Source organism: Artibeus jamaicensis, unplaced genomic scaffold (assembly GCF_021234435.1).
Source record: "Artibeus jamaicensis isolate MK-2021 breed Jamaican fruit bat unplaced genomic scaffold, CSHL_Jam_final contig_387, whole genome shotgun sequence".
NCBI classification, from domain to species: Eukaryota; Metazoa; Chordata; class Mammalia; order Chiroptera; family Phyllostomidae; genus Artibeus; species Artibeus jamaicensis.
This window is the reverse complement of record NW_026521812.1, coordinates 16,662,887-16,683,085: the sequence shown is the minus strand read 5'-3', so window position 1 is coordinate 16,683,085 and position 20,199 is coordinate 16,662,887. Positions and strand designations below refer to the sequence as shown.

The 20,199-nt window shown below is 39.4% G+C and overlaps 1 protein-coding gene across 1 annotated transcript; it reads left to right on the top strand.

Moving 5' to 3' along the window:
• The first annotated feature begins 1,942 nt into the window (after positions 1-1,942).
• On the top strand, positions 1,943-19,291 carry RWDD1 (RWD domain containing 1). The gene is made up of 7 exons (XM_037158130.2): positions 1,943-2,176; positions 9,582-9,647; positions 11,752-11,882; positions 14,338-14,481; positions 16,054-16,186; positions 16,671-16,733; positions 18,998-19,291. Exons 1-7 carry the CDS (start codon positions 2,104-2,106, stop codon positions 19,117-19,119), a joined length of 732 nt encoding a protein of 243 aa, XP_037014025.1. The 5' UTR covers positions 1,943-2,103; the 3' UTR covers positions 19,120-19,291.
• The last annotated feature ends 908 nt before the right edge of the window (positions 19,292-20,199 follow it).

Genomic DNA, 20,199 nt, shown 5'->3' with positions numbered 1-20,199 from the left:
CCTATATTGTAAAGTAGTGATTTTAATATGAGATGGGCGGAGCGGTTATGAGAAAGGATCAATGTGACCTGACTTACATTGCATCCATTTTGATAGGTCCTTATTATCAGTTAGAAAAATTTAAAAAAATGCTTATTTTAAAAATATATTTAAAGATGTTACCAACTTACTTGCCAAATTCATTCTATTATCCTCATCTGTCACTTTGGCCCCAAACCATCTTTGCCACCTCTCTTACAACCCACATGGAACCCTGACATAGCTCTATCTTCCAAGAATATCCAGTATTTGGTCAGTATCTCACCACCTTGGCTCATAAAGCTCTAGTCCAAGTCATCATTGTCTTTTGCTTGGATTATTACCATAGACTCCTAATTGGTCTCCATACTTTCAGGCTTTGTCCCCATTACACATACTTACACTTAGTGGCTAAAGTAATATAGGCAGACTGTCGTTCTTTCAGCTAAACCCTCCAATGACCCCATGCAACCAGCAACCAGTTCACTGTGCACCAGCCATACCAGCTTCCAAAGTATTGAGTGGCCTCGCAGTTTAGGAATTTTGCATTGTTCCCTCTGCCCAGAAGCCCTTTACCCAGTAACAAATCTGATCTGAGGAAATCCAGATAAATAAGCCTCTTGTATTTGCAAGTAAGTTACTTCATGTATTTTATTTGATTCTATCTTCAGAATCTCTGCTTTTCTTCCTGAAAGTTTAAAAGAATGTCCCAATCAACCCATAATACTTTAAGGCATAGAAATGTACCTGAGTATGTCTTAACATATTCCTGTTATAAGTGAGCAATACTTATACAGGATCAAGATGCTTTCTGGTCCATGGGACATTATCATTTTAGACTGATGACAGAAACACTTCAGAGCATCACTAGGGACCTTCTTATTAAAATTGTTTCCCCCTATACACAGGTGAAACCAGCTTTAACACAGAAAACAAAACAAAGGAAAATATTGTAAGTGTAAAAAAATCTCCTAATGTTGGGAGTATTTTGTTACATTTCCCATTTATTTTTACTTAACCATGTTAAGTCGAACACATTATACACATAAACAATTCTTTAATAACTTCCTCATAAAAGAAACATTTAGCCATTTGCTTAGATTTCGCCATTATAATTCGAAAATTTTCTTTGTAACTGATGAGATGAACTTGGAGATGACAGATATTTTAAATACAGATCTCAGTTTCATTCTCCCAAGTCAAAGGTTCTGAACATTTTCAGAGTCCTGATACTTTTACCTTGCTTATCGAAACTTACTGAAACCTACACAACCCCTTCATCAATTCATAAAAATACGCACAGATATCTTTAAATCCGCGTCCAGCTGCATTCGTTTTACAGAAGCCTAGGGACCCGAACGTAGAACCCAGATTTCCAGACTCGCAGTCGATTTCTCCCCCGAGTCCCTTGGAAAGTGGCTAGTCGGGAGTTGGACCGAGCCTTCCGGACCCTCGGGACCCACCTGCAGAGCTTCTGCCACTCTGCTTATGGGGCTGTACACAGCTCTCGGCCTCCTGCCCAACTCCCGCGGGACACCAAGGACCTCACAGGTTGGAGAACCGTGGAAATCACCCAGGCCCCACCATCAGCCCACCCTACTAGGAGCTCCGGCCCCCTACACCAGGCCAGAGGGTCCCCATCCGGAAACCGGAAACGACTGATTTCGCACACGCTCCCCAAGCCCCCTCTGGCCACCACAACCCCAAGCCGCCTTTCAGCCCTGACGTATCGAGCGCGGATGCCGCGCTGCAAAGCCCAGAGACCGGTCCTAGGTGTCTGAGACAAATGCCAGACCGAGACTGTTCACCATCTCTGCAAATCTTGAGTGGGCGTGGGACAGGCGGCTACTCAGTGCCTCGCCGGCCAGGCCCAACAGTCGAACGCGGAACCAAGGAGCTGGCGGAGGCCGGCGCGGGGCTGTTGCGCTGCAGGCCCGGCCGGGCTCTGGGCCGCTGGCCTCCGAGCCGGGGACTCTGCGCCTGCGCCCGCCAGGCTGCGGTCCGCTCCTCTGGTGCGGCAGTGGTCCCGGCTGCCACGCGCCGCCTGGGTGTTTGGGCGATCCATGGGCAGCAGCCAGGGCCACGATGACAGATTACAGCGAGGAGCAGCGCAACGAGCTGGAGGCTCTGGAGTCTATCTACCCCGACTCCTTCACAGGTGACTTCCGCTGGCAGCCCTGCAGCCGTCCAGGGATGGAGTGGGATGGGCCAGAGCTGCCGTTGCCCTGGGCCTCCCGGGCCTCGATGGAGAAGGGGACAGTGAGGTCGCGTGGCCACCCGGCCCGCCACTCTCTCCTCAGGTTCTCTCCCCAAGTGTCGAAGCATTTGTGAACAACTCCACGGCTGTTGTTCCACCTCTTCCCTGAAATCTAAAAGTCTGAGCGAGGCGGCGAGGTCCCTGGAGAGTGTCAGGCCTGGAATTGAGTCGGGGGCACTTTGGTTTCTGTGTAATTTACAGCAACTGGAGGTTGAGTGAAATAACACGAGAACATATTCCGCGTGGGAGTAACCTTTCCAGAGCCTCAAAGGTGTCAGTTTCCACCTTTATTCGAGTAGAAACTGTTTTTCCTAGGATGGTGACTTTTAAAGTTTATGGGATTCAGAGTGGTGTTTACCCAGAATCAGAGAGTAGCATCATCCCTGAAGTTTGTCGTTTTTCTCTTTAATTTATTTTTTATTTCCTGGCATTCTGCAGAATGCCCAGTGAATGATGTGGCCCAGAGTTCAGTTCCGCTGTAGATTCACAGGTTGTCAGGCAGGAAGGTATATTAGATGTCATCCAGCCTGGACTCCTCTTGTTGCAGGCAAGGTCATGAAGGCTCAGGAAAGAGGTGGCTTGCTTGGGGTCAGCCAGCAAGTTAGCGGCAGGACTGGTACTAAGAGTTTGACAGGTCTGAAACAATTTTCCTGTTCTTTCACCTTCAGCCATGTGGGACGTGGGATCTAGCTCTAGCTCGCGTGAGGTGGAGATTACTTGGCAGGTTCAGCTAATGTAAAATATTGAGAAGTTCATTACGTAAAGGAAGATAACTCTTCTGTATTAAGCAGTGCTTCAGATGATTCTAAAATGCCGCAAAATAGCCGTGTCCATGGGGCCACTCCCACATTACACTTAGTTTTTGAGGAGTGATCAAATACAACCAATAAGAGGGAGTAGAACCTAGGTTTTTGGGATTTCTGTACCCCATACCATTCTTTGAGTGTCGTCTGTCACTGTGAGGATTCAGAGTGTAAGGTGTGTTATTTTAACTTATAAACTCCAATCCCTCTCCCTTTCATTGTTTAGCGTAGTTTTCTTAGCTCCATCTTTGACCACTGCTTGGAATGGTAGCACATTTTATTCTGCTTTGCCAACAGGCAGCTGTCTCTCAGCTACCCCTGTATAGCTGCAGTCCTGTTCATGTTCTCTTTAACCGGTAGTACAGTTGTGCTGTGAGGATGTTAAGGGGATGAGTGAAGAGGGGTTTGAGAGTGTCGTTAACTGGGTGAGTGTGTATGGAGTCTGGCTCCCTTCTCTATCCTTGCTTATATGTCAATGTCTAAATAAAATAGAATATAGGGTTAATTGTTGGATATATTTTTAATTGTGAGATACAGGTATTCCTAGTCCGTTGGAAATATCACAGGCATGAACAGTGCGTAGGCAGAGTTAAGAAAGCATAAGATGTGCTATTCTTTTCATTTCTTTGCACATGAAGTATCCCTCATTAAACACTGCCCATGTAATAAGCATTTATAAAAGTTACATGTTTTTAACCCTCCAACAGTCTGGTGGTTCTTTTGTACGAGGTCCTGATATAATTCAGTGTATGCAATTCTTGTCAGAGGCAAAAGTGCTTGAGGATTCTTGAGTCAGGGTAATAAAAGATGATTTGTGGAGTTTTGACACATGCAAGTATTCTGCAGTATCAGCTGAGCTGCTTAGTTTCTGGTTCCTGTCAGCATTCCTACAGGCTTTGCAATAAATAAATTAAATTGAGATGTCTTGATTTACAGTTCATCAAGAACTCGGCCTGCCTTGTTAATCATGTTCTTTATGAAACCTCTTGGGAAAGGCAGAGGACTTTGAAATAAAATGTTTCTGTGTTTAATCTTTTGAAATGTTCAGGATTTACAAGGTTTACTATTTTATAGCCTTCTTTTGTATTGATGATTTTATATTTCCATGTTTTCTACCACATTTAAGAAAGAGATTGCTTGTGTCAGTTTTCCAAGGAACATGAATTTGTAGTTTTCTAACTGCATTTTGAATCACAAATAGTAGTTTTTTAATATTAGATTGGTAAATGCTCAGTGCTGTTGATGAAGGAAGTAGATATGCTTTTTTTTAAATAGATGGCTGAGTGCTTGACAGTGAAGCTGTGAATGCTGAAGAGGCACAATTTGGCCAGCCCGGAGCCCTAGCCACATAGACCTAGCTTACTTCAAAATTGTTTGCTTAACTATTTGCAAACAGCTTTTAGTCCGGTGTTGCATTTGTTGTAAATTATAACAAATCATAATACATTTTCGTCTTTTTGCTTATTCTGTAGCTCGACTGCATATTGATCTAATCCTTCTAAGAACTAGTTTTCCAAAGTACAAACAGACTCTGCTGATAGCGCATTCTCCTTCAGTAGTGCTCCTAAGGTAGTAGCCATTTCTGGATCCAAGTCTCTGGCTACAGGGAATTTTGTTGGAACAAATTGGTTGGCTTTGCCCTAACCAAAAGTCAAGTTCCCTTAATTCTCTTTGGTAAAGAGGGGTGCATAATCTTGTTTTTGCTGTGTCAGCACCTCTAAGTAGCAGCCATGAGCTTTAAACATTTATAATTGCATCTTACACATGGGCAGAAGTCATCTTATGAAAGCAGTTTTTCTAAGACAGACACTGCCTAAGAAGTAAGTGGACTATTTTATGGGCTGTCTGGTTCTTTGTGAACATCTTAGTGTCATTTGTGTGTCCCTTTAGTGTATATTTTATCTCCATCCTTGACAAAATCCTTAATTCCACCCATCTGCCCTCTTCACCTAACACTTCTACCCCTCCACTGGCTCATTCCACTGTGCCCAGCAACCTTCTGCTTTTTCTCGGAAGCATTTGATCCACTTACAATGGTGGGGGACTGGCATCTTTAGGAAAGCTAATCTTTCCTCTACTTACCCCAACAGTAATGCATTGGAACTGGGATTATCCCTTCATCATTCGTCCTTGCAAGTCTAGTTAGGTACCATTCCCATCCCTAGTTTAGTCACCTCCAAGCTTGGGAATATTATCCTTTTCTATGGTTTTTAAATACCTGCTTTAAAATTAAGTTCACCTGTGACAGAAAGACTCAAATAACAATGCTTTTGAAAAAATAAAAGTTTATTGCTCTTGCACATAAAGGATAATTGTGTAGCTCTTGTACAAAAATTCCTCAGGGACCCAGACATCTCAGTTCTCTGTCACCCCCAAGATTTAGTCTCAGTCTCATGGTCAAGATGGCAGCGCTCCTTTTTCAGACAGTGGAATGGTTAACGGGGAAAAAAAGTAAACGACAGCAGTTCTCAAGGAAATTTCCTGGAAATTGTCAAAGGACTTAACTTGTTTCCAACCCATTAGGTGTAACTTATTTACCTGGTGAGATATAATTTGAAGTGGGGCTGGGAAATGTAGTTTTACTCTGGGTGGTCAGTGCACGCAGTTAAAAATGGTGTCACTGGAATAAAGAAGAGTGGATTTGGGGAGGTATTAGCAGTGTTTTCCAGCATCCTTTTTCTGTTGTTCCTGGTTCACAGTTTTTTCTCTGTAATAGCTGCTTGGTGTAGGTGATATTATTATCCCAGCACCCTTACGCAAATCGTAAGACTTCTCCAATCCTCAGTTTCCATGTCTGTTTAATGAAGAATGATGTAAATACTTGATAACTTGTTATGTGTAAGATACTCTTTCACAGAGATTTACTACATTAGTTTCTGATTCTTCTAACATTGCTTAATATTTCCTTGTCTTTATCAACGAACAGTCTTGATTTTGTTTTCTTCAACTGATGGCTGCGTAGCCACACCTTGGAGATGCCGTCTTCAAAATTTTGGCCTCCGAAATTCCTCTTTGTATCCATTAATTTTGGAGCCCTACAGTGCTTTTCCAGAACATGCCTTTCATCATGATTTCTTATGAATTAATGGCTTATCAACCTCTTTCTTGTTCATCTTGCCTCCTTATTCTGTCTGGCTCCCAAGGTCAGGCAGTGAAAGGTGTTCTTGCTACCGTCCCCATGTTCTTATTTACTTTAAATACTTACCAAATGCGATTGTTAGAAGCCCAGGTCTATTGGGAAAAGACATGAGATAAGTCATTTACAGCAGTGTCGTGACTCTTCCATGGAGGTATGTATTGGGTGAAGCTGGAGCATAGGGAGAGGTAAGGGTCTGAGTTGTTTTGGAAAACTGAAGGATGATGAGCAGTTAACAAATGAATGAGATGTGGGGAAGGAGCACGGCATGTGCAAAATGCAAGACTGTGAGGGAGCAAAATGTGACCAATGGGCAAATGGCTTAGTGTTGCTGGAGTATAAAGTGAGAAGTGAGACTTATGGAAAATGAGACCTGACAAGTAAGCAGGGTCCAGATCACAACGGGCCTTGTTAGGAATTTAGACTGATCTTACAGACCAAGGGTGCTTTGCCCATTTTGTCCCTGCTGAGCTGCGCAGGCACTGTACTGGGGGTGCCCAACCTTTTGGTGTCTCTGGACCACACTGGAAGAAGTGTTGTCTTGGGCCACACATTAAGTACACGAACACTAACAAAAACTGATGAGCACAAAAAAAAGCTTTTAAGTGAATTTACAATTTTGTGTTGGGCTGCATTCATAACCATCCTGGGCCCCATGTGGCCCGTGGACCGAGGGTTGGAAGCCCTTGCTTGTAAACACTGCCTTGTCAGTCTTGGATCTTGACAGTTGGGGTGGTTCACAAATAAGATAGCCTTTCCTTGAGTTTGTTTTCATCTCTCATGGCTGCTGCTTTTCTTTTAATCTGTGACACTTTTTCCTGCTCTTGTACTTTCCCCCCTAAATTTAGGATTCTTTACAAAGCTGGTGTCGATCCTTATTTCTCTCTCCCTTTTCTCTAAGGGACCTCGTCTACTCCAACAGCTTTAGCTCTCACCTCTCTGTGGGTGATCCCAAAGCTAAATTCAAGCCCAGTTCTCTTTAGTTCTATTTGCTACTTTCTGATTGCATACTCCATACATCCAACTGAAACTGTCCTGTGTCCTATAAATATATTTGATTTTTCTTTTTTATTTCTTGTTTCTGTTACTGGCTCCACCATCTTCTCTCTGCACATTTAAAATGGCATCCATCACTGTGTACCCTGCTATTCCCATTGCTGCCACCCTCGTTCAGAACCTCGTTATCCTGGCTGGGCAGTTCAGGAGCTGTCTAGTTCAGCCTGTCTCTAGCCTCGTTTCTCTCCCATTCTATGCACTCTTGCTAAATTTATCTTCCTGTGTTTAGAATATAATTCTGACTGTATTACTGCTGCTTTAAAAAAAAGAAAATATCATACCCTGGCTGCTTTGTTACTCTCCTACCTTTCTTTTCTCCATCTGTACCTACCACTATGCCTTAACTCACAGACCAGCTCAAGTGCTTTCCCTGCAATTTCTCCGCTGGAAAAAAATTTATTTTTTAATGAAACTCTTTACAGATTAGTCAGTTCCGCTAGTTACTACTTGTATAGCCTCGAGAAAACTATTTAAAATCTCTTATCTCAGTTTTCACATCTATAAAATTGGCATGGTACTGTATCATATTGTTTCTAAGATATTTTTACATTTTAACATCTGTGCAATCTGAATTTGTCTTCAAATCAGCTTTTTTTCTTAGTGTTACATAAAGGAGGGTGCATCTCATACTCGATGGCCTTTTAAGTGTGGTGAAATATGGTAACAGTATAAAATCATGGTCTTGGTGTGAGAACTAACAGGTCGTTATGTCAGTGCAAAGCACTGCACAGGCACAAAGCAATTCACAGTAAATGTTAGCTGTCGCTATTGGCTTTTAAGTAATCCCTAACTTACAGCCTCATGAAGTCCTACAAAATGGTAATAAGTTGGAATGTCATTGGGTTGAACCCTTAACTTCTACAGTTGCAGTGTTTATATTTAATGACATATAAATGCTGTTGATCATGAAAAGAAACAGGAATGAAATATATTTTAACCACATTTGTTTTTTAAAAAGTAGGGCCAATCATAAAAGCTTTATTACAATTTTCTTTCAGGGACTTTTTCAGCAGAGGCTGGCCTGCCTGAGGCCTATTAAAATACAAGTCCAATGAGTCTTTTATCTTTCTGACAAACACCTTTCAAGTACTCACAGATGTTCATCGTTGTTTCCAGTACTTTTACACCTCAATTAAAATGAAGTCATATGTCTTGAAACTTTTATTGATGATGAATATTTATGAAGGCCTCAGAAGTTCCGAAGTAGGAAAAGCTGAGTAGTTTCCATAGTGACTTGCATAGGGATCCCCCAGCTCTTGCGTTTTGGAAAGAGGCTGCTGCCCTGCCGCCACCCTGGACAGGGCCAGTGCCTGCCAGGCCTGCAGCGAGCCTCAGGCTTCCCTCCCGGCTCCGCCGCTCTCATGGTGGCTCGAGTCTTCCTTGTTTATTCTTCTGAGGCTTCTCAATGCAAGTTTTCTATGTTTTTGTCTTCTTTCATCCCCTTAGTTTAGCTCTTTCATTGAGCCAAGATTTATTGAGTTTCTAGATGCTGCTGGGCACTGATCTGGGAGCTCACCCAGTCTTTACAGTATGCTTATGGGGAAATAGATAATAAACAGATGTGTAATAGCAGACATTAGGGTGTAAAATGGTGCGTAAAGCTTTTTTATTTATGTAAATATGGATTTATGTGTCTTTTTTAAAAATGTATTTATTGAGGTGGCATTGGTTAATAAAATTATATAGGTTTCAGGTGACTTGTCTTGCTTAACAAATTGTAAGCAATTTGATGTTAAGATTTACGGCTAATTTTATAATTCCTTGAAAGATGGTAGAGGCTCAATAATTTGTAAAAAGATTAAAGTTTGGTTCCAGAGATGCCTAGAAGACACAAACTCTAACAAATTAATATTAACTGTGTGTCATGGAGATTCTGAATTGTATTTCAGAATACTGAAGTATAAACATTAGTGATAATACTGAATATTTATCAGTGGATAGTTTTTAACAAGAAACATCAAACTTTTTGTCATTCCATTTGGGAATTTTTTATTATGTAATTTTCCATATATGGGTGGAAATTCTGAATTAAAGGTAACTTATGTAATTATTATAATTGATTTGGTAAAAATCCAGGAGGATATCTATTATGGGTAGTTCTTTACAGATTTAAGGCAACCTGAGATTTAAATAGAAAATTCATGGATGTGTTTTATTATTTGAATGCCCTGTTTAGTCTGTGTTTGTGGACATGGAAATTCAGGCCTAGGGATCAGTTTCCTGGACTGGGTAGTAATATTTGGCTAATGGGGAAAACATCTGCCTTAGAAAACATCTTAATAACTTAACCTATGTGTATATTTTCTTGCAGTATTATCAGAAAATCCTCCCAGCTTCACCATTACTGTGACATCTGAGGCTGGAGAAAATGATGAAAGTAAGTCTAGTAAAAATACTGTGGTTTTTCTAAGCCTCTCCCTCAGGAATTTTACTTTTCCTACAGTAGTTCTGTGCTGGGCATTGCAGGTGTAAGAGGTGCTAAGGTGATGTGAACGTTGTGTGTTTCTAGCTAGTATACTGTATAAATATGACTTCTAGAAAAATATTCTGACACAATAAGCTTAGTTAGCTCTTAAAAGCGAAACAGAAATGTTAACAGTATGGCAGATGGAGAAGAGATTTTTTTTTTAGCCAAAGCAAGACTTTCCATGCATACATATTACAGTGGTTATAGATTTCATTGAGTGACTATTATTTTTCTATGACTGTTTTTCATCTTTGGATATTCAGATTACTGAATTTTTGCTGTTATAAATTAGTCTGTATAAACACCTATCTGCATGTTTTTCTCCCTCTGTTGAGGATGGATATTCTGTTACTTAAATATATATTTATAAAACCAGGTAAAACCACTGTTATATGACTATAAAAATAAGACAGATACACAAATTGAAATGAAGCAGTTATAAAACTATTAAGTTAAAATTAAATAAAGTAATTTAAATTTGGGCAGATGTTGGGGGGCACAGGAGGTATCTGAAGTTCATTTCTACCTTTAGTCTAGTTCAGTTTGATAAAAATATAATGTAAGTTGATATTAACTCTGGGGATTATTTTTTTCTATTAAACTATTCAACTAAAATTCAGCCATGTAATACCAATTTTAGTGGTAATACTTGATAACTTCAAATCTGTTTTGTACAATTGTAAATGATGTTGGATATTTACTATTTATGTATTTATATGTATGAAGTCTCAAATACAATACGAGCAATTTTATATTCTGTTTAAAATTTAAATATATACATAGAAAGATACTTTAAAGTATCATTTAAAAAGTACTCTTATGATCATTAAATATACCAAAATGGTAATAATGATCTCTTCCTGATGATGGGATGATTATTGATTTTATTTTTATCTTAGTGTATTTTTCAGTTTTTTTATAATGAATGTCTGTTACATCACATAGTAGAACCAGTCATTTTTTAAAGAAACTTTTTAGCAATGAGATTATGAAGGTTAATAAAAAATGGAAAATGCAAAAAACACCATAATTTTTTATATCCATTTACTCATAAAATTCTTTATTGACATCCATACACAAACATTGAAACAAAAATATCAAACCAACATATATTAAGGTGTCCCCCCCAGAGAGATATTTAGATTTGAGTTAAAATCATCAAAATCAGGAGGTTTTAATAATTAAAATGTGAGTTACAAGAAAGGCAAACTCTAGACAAAAGATTATTATGGCGAATAAGTTTTGACAGAAAATGTTTAGTACATCTGCTTTATTGCAAATTGCTTGAGAATTCACCAGGCTAGGTTGCCAAGAGATGGATACCTTGCAATGATACACATGTAAGAGTCTTATTCCCGTACTAGTGGGAGGTCTATGAACTAGCACAAGCCAAAAGAGTGAGTGGGAATATGTAGGTGAGTCAGGTTAAAAGTTTCTCACACAACCTCTCAGGCTGTCCACTTCAGAACATGTCATCCAGTAACCCCTCAGCAGTCCTTTGCTGGCACTGTACAGATAGAGATACAGATGTTGTCCATGCTCCCTGCTCCCCTCTGCTAAAGCCAGATATTCTGCCCTGGAAACTGACTTTAGTAGAGGTCTGAAAATGAGCCTAAGATAGTACTTTTTTGTGTGTTATATTTAGTGCCTTTTTTCATCTAACAGAGGATTTTAAAGAGTCTAACCTGTTTTTTTTATAACCTTGTTTTTCTTTGCAGGAAAATCTGTTGTGCTCCTTACTTTTTTTAATTTACACATTGTAAATTTCCTTATTTTGCCACATATGATGTGCTCTCATGTATAATACGCGCCCATGTTTCGTGTGCATTATGCACAGGATTATTAAAGCCATGGTATGTAATCATTATACCCATGTGTCATGCACATTATAATTTTTCCTTCAAAAATTTGGGTTAAAAAGTGCACATTATACATGGCAAAATATGGTAATTACAACAAAGATGTTGAGTTCCTTACATTTTAAGATATTCTTATCAAACTTTTATATCTCTAGCTGTCCAGACTACCCTCAAGTTTACATACAGTGAGAAATACCCAGATGAAGTCCCTCTTTATGAAATATTCTCCCAGGAAAATCTAGAAGATAATGATGTTTCAAGTATTTTAAAATTGTTAGCATTACAGGTAAGGAAATAACGGATTTTGTAAAAGTGGGGATTTTCTGGCCTTAAATATTATATGTCAGTTGCAAGTCAAAAATGCTAAATATGTATAATTAGTACATTAAACATGCAGAATTCAGTGTGTCTGTGTGTGTTTACGTACAAGCAAACACCTTTAAACTTTGGGTAAGAGTAGTTGTCCTTCTGCCCCTGTTTAAAACTCTATCATCACCCATGACTTTTAGGTAATAAAAAGTCTGATAGGTATAAGCACAGTTTGAGTTTCATTCTCAGAATACCCAGTCCTGTGGGCAGTTAAAAATCCAACAGAAAAGAATTAAAATTTCCAACCCTTCTGACCTATTGCAGGCTAATTGCCTACATTCTGGGAAGGGGACTGGTGGTTGTTTTGGGTTTTTTTTCCTTATGTCTCCTTCTCCCTAAGCTTATAAACAGCAGCACGGGTTTATGACTCCTCTAAGAGGGGAAGGAAAAAATGGCAATTGGAAAGCTTTTATTTGGCTAGTCTGTGGCAGGATGGAATGCCAAGCATGGCATGTATTTAAAGTTGTCTCTTGCTTGAATAGAGAGTTTTCATGTGTTCTTCAGAGTAGGGAATAGAGAAGGCAAGCAGAATCTTTACCATCTTAAAATCAGAAGTTACAGTTTTTTGTTTGTTTTTCTAAGAAGAATTAGCAGAAAACATGTCTCCATCTTAAGTGTGACTTGCATATTTCAAGGACTCTTGGTCTTCTTGATGCTAATATTTTATACTTTATCTTCCTCACCTGAAGATATTTTTTATTGCTTTTATAAAGAAAGGAGGGTTGGAAAGAAAAAATTGATGTGAAAGAGAAACATTGATTAGTTGCCCCCCCCATGCCTAGACTGGGATCATATGCACCTGGACAGGGAATCGCACCCTCAGCCTCAGGCATGTGACCCAACCAAGAATTGAACCTGCAACCTTTTGGTCATGGGATGAAGCTCCAACCAACTGAGCCACACTGGCCAGGGTTTAATGCTGATATTTTAAAAACACTTATATATTGAGCTACTAGCGAATGAAGAGTGAAAGAACATATATTAAACAGGAATTTATGCTGATCCTGAGCCTTGTTACCCAGCATGAAATTATACTAATTCTAATACCATTTGGTATAACATACTTCATTTTAAAACATTGTAGAGAACCTGAGACAATATGCTATATTCAGGCAGTCATGTATTAATAATTAAATTATTTGATCTGAATGATTTATTTTCTTTCATTTATATTGTATTCATACTCTTTTCTTTTAAAAAAAAGGTTGATAGAGAACAGTAGGCAAATTTAAGTAGTACGTACGAATAGGTAAGAGACAGTGACAGAGCTTAGGGTGGGATGGGAGTGTTCGGGTTGGGTAGACGGTGGTATGATTCTCTGAGATGGAGAACTTAGAAATAGGTTTTGTGGAGATAGTTTCTGTGTCGATGGGACACATGCCTATGGGACATCCAAGTCACTGGCAGTGGTCAGTTTTCATACAGGTGTGGCACGCAGGGGAGAGGCTTTTTTAGAGTCAGATTTGGAATGGTTAGCCTGGAAACACACGGAGAAGCTCCGCTGCGGAGGATTGTAGGCACTAGCTCGAAGGCTAGTCTTCACAGAGGGCGCAGGAGATGAAATACCCATTCAAATGCTTCTGAAGCCAGTCCGGTCAAAGGAGTGCTTGGAAATCTCCTCAACTTCTCAGGTGGAGATTCTGGCTTGTAAATTTTGGATTTTTATTTTTATTTTTTGTTTTGTGTATTTACAGAAATAAGATAGGTTTGAACCCCATCTTATATCTATGGGTAGACAAGATTTTTTTTTATTCTGCCTTCAGATGCTCAACTTCCAAATAGCTTTTGAGTTATAACCCTTTCATGAGTCAGAGATGCTTTTCTATCTGCCTTTGAACCATTTCAAGTCAAAAGGAAAAAAGTATCAAAAGGTAAATCACAGAAATCCCTACATTCATTATAAATTGTGTTATGTTGGAAAATTGCTCTGGCCTCAAAGTTCAGGTCATTGTCACAGCTCTTAAAATTCATGAAAGGAACTGAAATAATGAAAACATGCTTGAGAATTGATGTTACTTGCTACTGTAGGAAAGATTTTCTGAATTCTACCTACATCACATTTACGACTATTAAACAGAATTTTCTGACATACCTGCTTTAGGTTGGATATAGCACATTACGTGGCTTCTTAAAATTTAAGATATTATTAACATATATGTTTGATTTTTAAATAATCATTTATCCAAGTGTCTGAACTGGTGTGTAATTGAATTAGTAATCATATTATGAATGTATGAAATTTGGTTACTACGCTGAAACTCTTTTTTATTGATGAGTCGCTCTTATTTGTCTGAGAAGTATGCCTCTCACTACAATCTCAGTTTTTTGTTGTTGGATTTTTGTTTGTTTTGTTTTGGTTTTTGGTTCTGTAGGCAGAAGAAAACCTTGGTATGGTGATGATCTTTACTTTAGTGACAGCTGTGCAAGAAAAATTAAATGAAATTGTGGATCTAATAAAAACTAGAAGAGAAGAAGAAAAGAAACAAAAAGAAAAAGAAGCAGAAGAAGCTGAAAAGGTATATTAAAAGCCATGTTTTCTTTCTCTAAATCTGGGTGTTTTTTTTTAGTTGTTTGGGGTTTTTGTTTCTTATTTTTGTTTTTGGAAATTTGAATAAGTTTTTTTTTGAAATCACAAAAATAAATGAAAGTAAATTTTAATAAAACTTGACTAAGTAAAATAAAACCTTAGAAGTCCCTCATTTAGTTGGTGGTGTAACACAATGACTAATAATCAGAAAAGTTCAGTAAAGCTCATGCAGATAAGATCAAGAAATAGAAATTAATTTCACTTACAATATCGAGTTGAGAACTGATAAAGCCACCACCAGAGTGTTTTAAATATAGTCATGCACTGCTTAACATGGATATATGTTTTGAGAAATTCATTGTTAGGCAATTTCTTCATTGTGCAAACATCGTAGCATGCACCTACACAAACCTAGATGGTGTAGCCTGTTACACATCTAAGCCATAGGCAGAGTCTGTTGCTCCTAGGCTACAAACCTGTACGTCACTGTACTGAATATTGTAGGCAGCTACAACACAATAGATATTGTGTGTACAACAGATAGGTATTTGTGTATCTAAATGTAGAAAGGTACAATAAAAACGTGGTATAGAAGATGAGACACGGTACACTGTTAATGGAGCTTGCAGGACTGGAAGTTGTGCTGTGTGTCATCAAGTGAGTGGCAAGTGCCTATGAAGACATAGGACATTACTGCACACTCCTGTAGAATTCATAAACACTGTACACATAGGCTATACTAAATTTATAGAACAGCATGAGATTAAGTCAAGCACAAGAGAAAATAATGCAGTTGAGACACTTGGTAAACACAAGATGTAGGAGGCTGCTGCTGGTATAACATGGCATACCATTTTACAGCAAACTATGTAAGCAGAAAGAGTGAGTAGACTAACAGTAGTGAGTATAGTATGGTTAAATACATAAACCAGGAACATTTGCCTATTATCGTCATCAAGTAGGAAATGTATATAATTGTACGTGCTCTATTGTTACATAACTAGTAGCACGGTAGGTTTGCTCACATCAGCATCAGCACAAACAAACAATGCATTGCCCTGTGATGTTTGGGCAGCTTTGACATCACTAGGTGAGAGGGATTTTTCTCCTGCGTTATCTTAGTAGGACCATTGTCTTATAGGTGGTCCATTGTCGACTGGAAATGCTTTCATGGTGTGTTTACGGAAGAAAACCTCGCATGAAGTAGATAGAATGAAGTAAAAAGATAAGCTGTGATGCTAATGTTGTAAATTGATGTGTATTCACAACATTAATGCTGACAGCAACAACTTTTTTCTGAATAGTGAATATCAGTGGAGATACATTGCATATTATCTTGGGGTTTTTTTGTAATAAAAACTATACAAAGACTTCTCCAGAATAAGCCACCAAAACCAATGAGAGTAGCCAGTGTAGGCAGAAATCATATTAAGTACTTCAAAACTTGAAACAGTTTTTCTGTGTTTTTCCTGTGACTATATTCGTATGTCTAGAAGATCATTAGGCTTTATTTTTAAAAGTCGTCTCACTACTCTGGTGACATGTTTTTCTTTCCCCCAAGCAATTATTTCATGGCACTCCTGTTACAATTGAGAATTTCTTAAATTGGAAAGCCAAGTTTGATGCAGAACTCTTGGAAATTAAAAAGAAACGAATGAAAGAAGAAGAACAAGCAGGGAAAAATAAATTAAGTGGTATGATTCACCCCTATTTCTATTCCCCACAAACCTTCCTGCATTACTTCTATTTAGCAAGAGAATCATTTGGACCGATTTCTGTAAGAAATTATTGTACTTAGGCGTCTGGGACAGAAAGAGCATTTTCTCTGCATGGTGATGCATCTTCACACGTAATTACATTTAATACTTATGGCCTGTCTCTGATAGGAGCACCGTGGTGGGTGGGTTTTGAGAAACGGCGGCCGTGACTTTCGGGAGTACCAGCAGCGGTGGGGTCAGGCCCTCGGGTTCTCTGGGCTCTGAGGCAGGCTGGAGTCATCACTTGCTCCATTTTCGTGCAAAGACATTTCCTACATCTCTTAACTAAGTTCATAAATTTAGTGAAATTCACAGAAAAACAGGTTTTTAGATTTGTTTTCATGGGTTATTACATTTTTTAAAGGGTTGTAGAGAGGACGAGGAAAAACTTTGCTGTTCAAATTAAACACATTTCTTTTAGGGAAACAGCTGTTTGAAACTGATCATAATCTCGACACATCTGATATCCAGTTCTTGGAGGATGGTAAGATGATAATGGAATTCCACATGTACATGTTGTATAGTTTTTATATTAATTATTAATATTAAACTATAATAATCACAGTGACAACAATGTAATTCTCCTAAGCATGTAAAGAAATACATTTTGAAGAACAAATTGTAATGTTTGATAAGTTTATACATTAAAAACAGCAGTGTATTCTTTAAAGTTTTCTGATAAGCAAAATCTAAGATAGCAGTAGATGAACAGTTATAACCATCGTGCCTCTAATAACGTGTCAACCCGGCCACTGTGACTTAGGGGACCTGTTTTTCTCAGAGTTCGAGCATCATAAATGTATGGAAACCGTATTCCATGGTCGGTCATGGAGCTTTATAAAAACCTCAAATCTGGAACTCCTCTCCTGTAACCAGAAATTTCCCATTTTGTACCACTCTTACTGTCTTCGGAGCATCTGGCCCCTTACTCTTTCCTTCTTTTTATCCTAATTCTTACCTTCTTTCAGTCCTCCATCTATCCATTATCCGTCCATACACAGGTATTTATTGTACCCCACCTATAAACTAAGCACTGTCCTGGTGCCGAGGACACAGCATAGAAAAATTCCCTGCCCTCGTGGGGCTTATGGCCCACGTGTGTTTATTAAACTGCGCTCTGTGCTGCCACACCTGCGATGGCGCCCCAGACCGTTCTGCACTTCCTTGGCCTCCTGTCGTGCCCATCTTGCCGGTTGGGGCTCCTCTGTCATCTGGCCTTCCAGCCTCGTTCCTGGACTGTCTGCTGCAGAAGATTAAGAAGCAGTATAGACGTGGCTCACTGTTCAGTCATGCTTCTTAACCTGAGCTCTGTGCCCTTACTAACGTTTCACATTTTAAAGTTACATTTTATATATTCTTGCTTCAAGATGTTCATTGTCTCAAAATAAACAGCTTGCAAGGACATCCTCATCTATCTCTTTTTCACTTGAAGGGCTGCTTTTACCTCCTATTTTGTTGAGTATTTCTAGATCCAAAAAGCTTTGTCTCATTCTCCCTTGCACTTTAAAAGTAGTACTCTCTTCATTCATTCTTGACTTTTTTCCCTGTCTAATGGATCAAGTATCTCCTCATATCCAGTAACTTAGTGAAGATTGTCTGTTGATTTTACTACTTTCTCCTCGCTTTTGTTTTTACGTTGGAGGTTTATCACTTTTTTACCAGGACTTTGTGGCAGCTTCTTAAATTATCTCCCTGCGCTAGTCCCTTCCTCCTCCTGGTGACCTTACCTATCCTGCTGTCACTGGCTCTGAGGTGATGTTTCTAAAACCGCATGATATTTCTCTCCTTAAAATCATCTGATGGTTCTCTTCTGCTTAGAGAAGGTACCTACACAATTCTTTAGTCTAGTCTTTCTTTATCTATTATCGCCCGATTTTCTTCCTCAAGAGTCTTATGCTCTAGTTAGAAGCATTCGGTGTCTTAGCTTTTTTCTCGGCCTTCACATATACTACTGCCTAGAATTGCTTCATTTTGGCCCCTTTCCTTCTTGATGGATTCAAGTTTATCGTGAAGATATTTCAGAGGTCATCTGCTCTGTGAAGCCTTTATTGTTCCCCTCAGTCAGTCAGTCAGTCATTTGTTGTCTGGGACTTAGCAAATTGTATTTGCTTACTGACGTGCTCATATGCTTGAAGCAAGACTTTTATGGAGTTGAATTCAGTGGGCTGTGGGATCTGAGTGGGGAGGAAGATGAACAGTTTGGGGTGATTTAAGAGTACTATAATATCCTATCTGTGTGTACTTCAGAAGAACTGAAGAGTGTAGATATTTAATGCAAAACCTGAGTATTGCTTCCATTCAAAAGGGCTTAGATATTTGGAATCTTGGGAAGTCATACCATTGGTTTCAAGGGGAACTGGGTGACAGAGATGATCAAGTTAAAGCTATCAATTGAATAGCTAGTCGAGCTATAATGATATACCTATCTTCCACTGCTGGAAGAGATAAACTACTGGTTCGAGGCCCACAGTCAGGGATCTGCTCTGTATAACCAGGACCAGTTGTCATCTTCAACTTGCCACATCATTGGTAATTTATTTGAAAAAACCTTTTATATGACTGGAAGCATGACATTTTTCTTAAAAAATGTCCAACCATTACAGACCATTGTTGGTGTGATTTGCAGCAGCAGTTTAGGATTTCATCACCTCCCATGCACATGGAGGAATTTCTGTTTGCTACTGTCAGTGAGCTGTATCTTTTATTCCCAAGTATAAGACTGAAGGTGAAATCCTGGGTCTTTTTCAGCTGGAAACAATGTGGAGGTAGATGAGTCTTTGTTCCAGGAGATGGATGACTTGGAGCTGGAGGATGATGAGGATGATCCAGACTACAATCCCGCTGACCCAGAGAGTGACTCCACCGACTGACGGACCATCCCCATCTGCAGAGGCGTGACTGCCACAGCATCTGTGGCTATGCTGAGAGGGTGTTGATTTTCCTTTCTTTTTTTCTAAGAAAAAATAATTTTCAGGAGAATATTCTTCTGAAAGCTTTCATCAATGAACTTAATAAAACTGACCTTAAATTTCAAATACAAAATGTTCCGTTCCTCTTATTGGTGGGAAGGAGGTCACACATTTAAAATGATTTAGTGTTGGAGAGAGAGCTGCCTGTAACTTCAGACTGGGAGGTAGGTGGCTGCTGTGCTCCGGCGCAGGTGCGTGCAAGGAATCGGCACGACTCGGAATTTCTCCGCTGGAGACAGTGGCAGCTTTTGGATTCTAGGTGTTGTCATTCATATAAAATGTTATAAGATGGGGGTGAATAGAACATTAAGCCTTCCGAATTCTAGCCTTTGAGCATGACAAATTTAAGTTGTAACAAAACCAGAAGTTCATGTAATAGAAATAAAATGGCCTTTAATCCTGTAGTAGTATTTGAATCAGAACAGTCTGTGGGAGTTACTAAAGTGTGTACTGGGCCCTTCTCAGTTTAGGGTAATAAGCACTGAGACTCAGTCTGGACATTAGTGAAGTCTCATGCCAGTGACTCAGCTGAGTGTGGTGCACACTGATCAGAACCATGTCCTGTAGCTGTGAAGTCTGCGTGCTGTCATGGTCCCTACGTTCTTCATTAATTTGAGGGGTCTGTGTGCGAGAGAACCCACTCCACATCCTGGACATGCGAGACCTTCGGAACAACTTGGAGTGGTTGACTTGAGGGTTCCAGGTAGGAGAGTTGGGCTTCCTGCAGGTTTTCCAGTCACTGCTGATTTGAAGTATTGATTCTAAGCCGCTGAGAGAAACCACTCGGCTATTGCGAATAGCTGCCTCCATTCAAAAGTACATACACCACATGCCCACAAGCACAACAGGGTCAATCCCACGTTTGTGTTGGGAGTTAGCATGACTGACACCAAATAAGACAGCTGTCATTAAGGAATACTCGTCCCCTGCCCGAATCCTGACCGACACAAGGGAATGGTGGTCATGATCAGCATTTCTGTG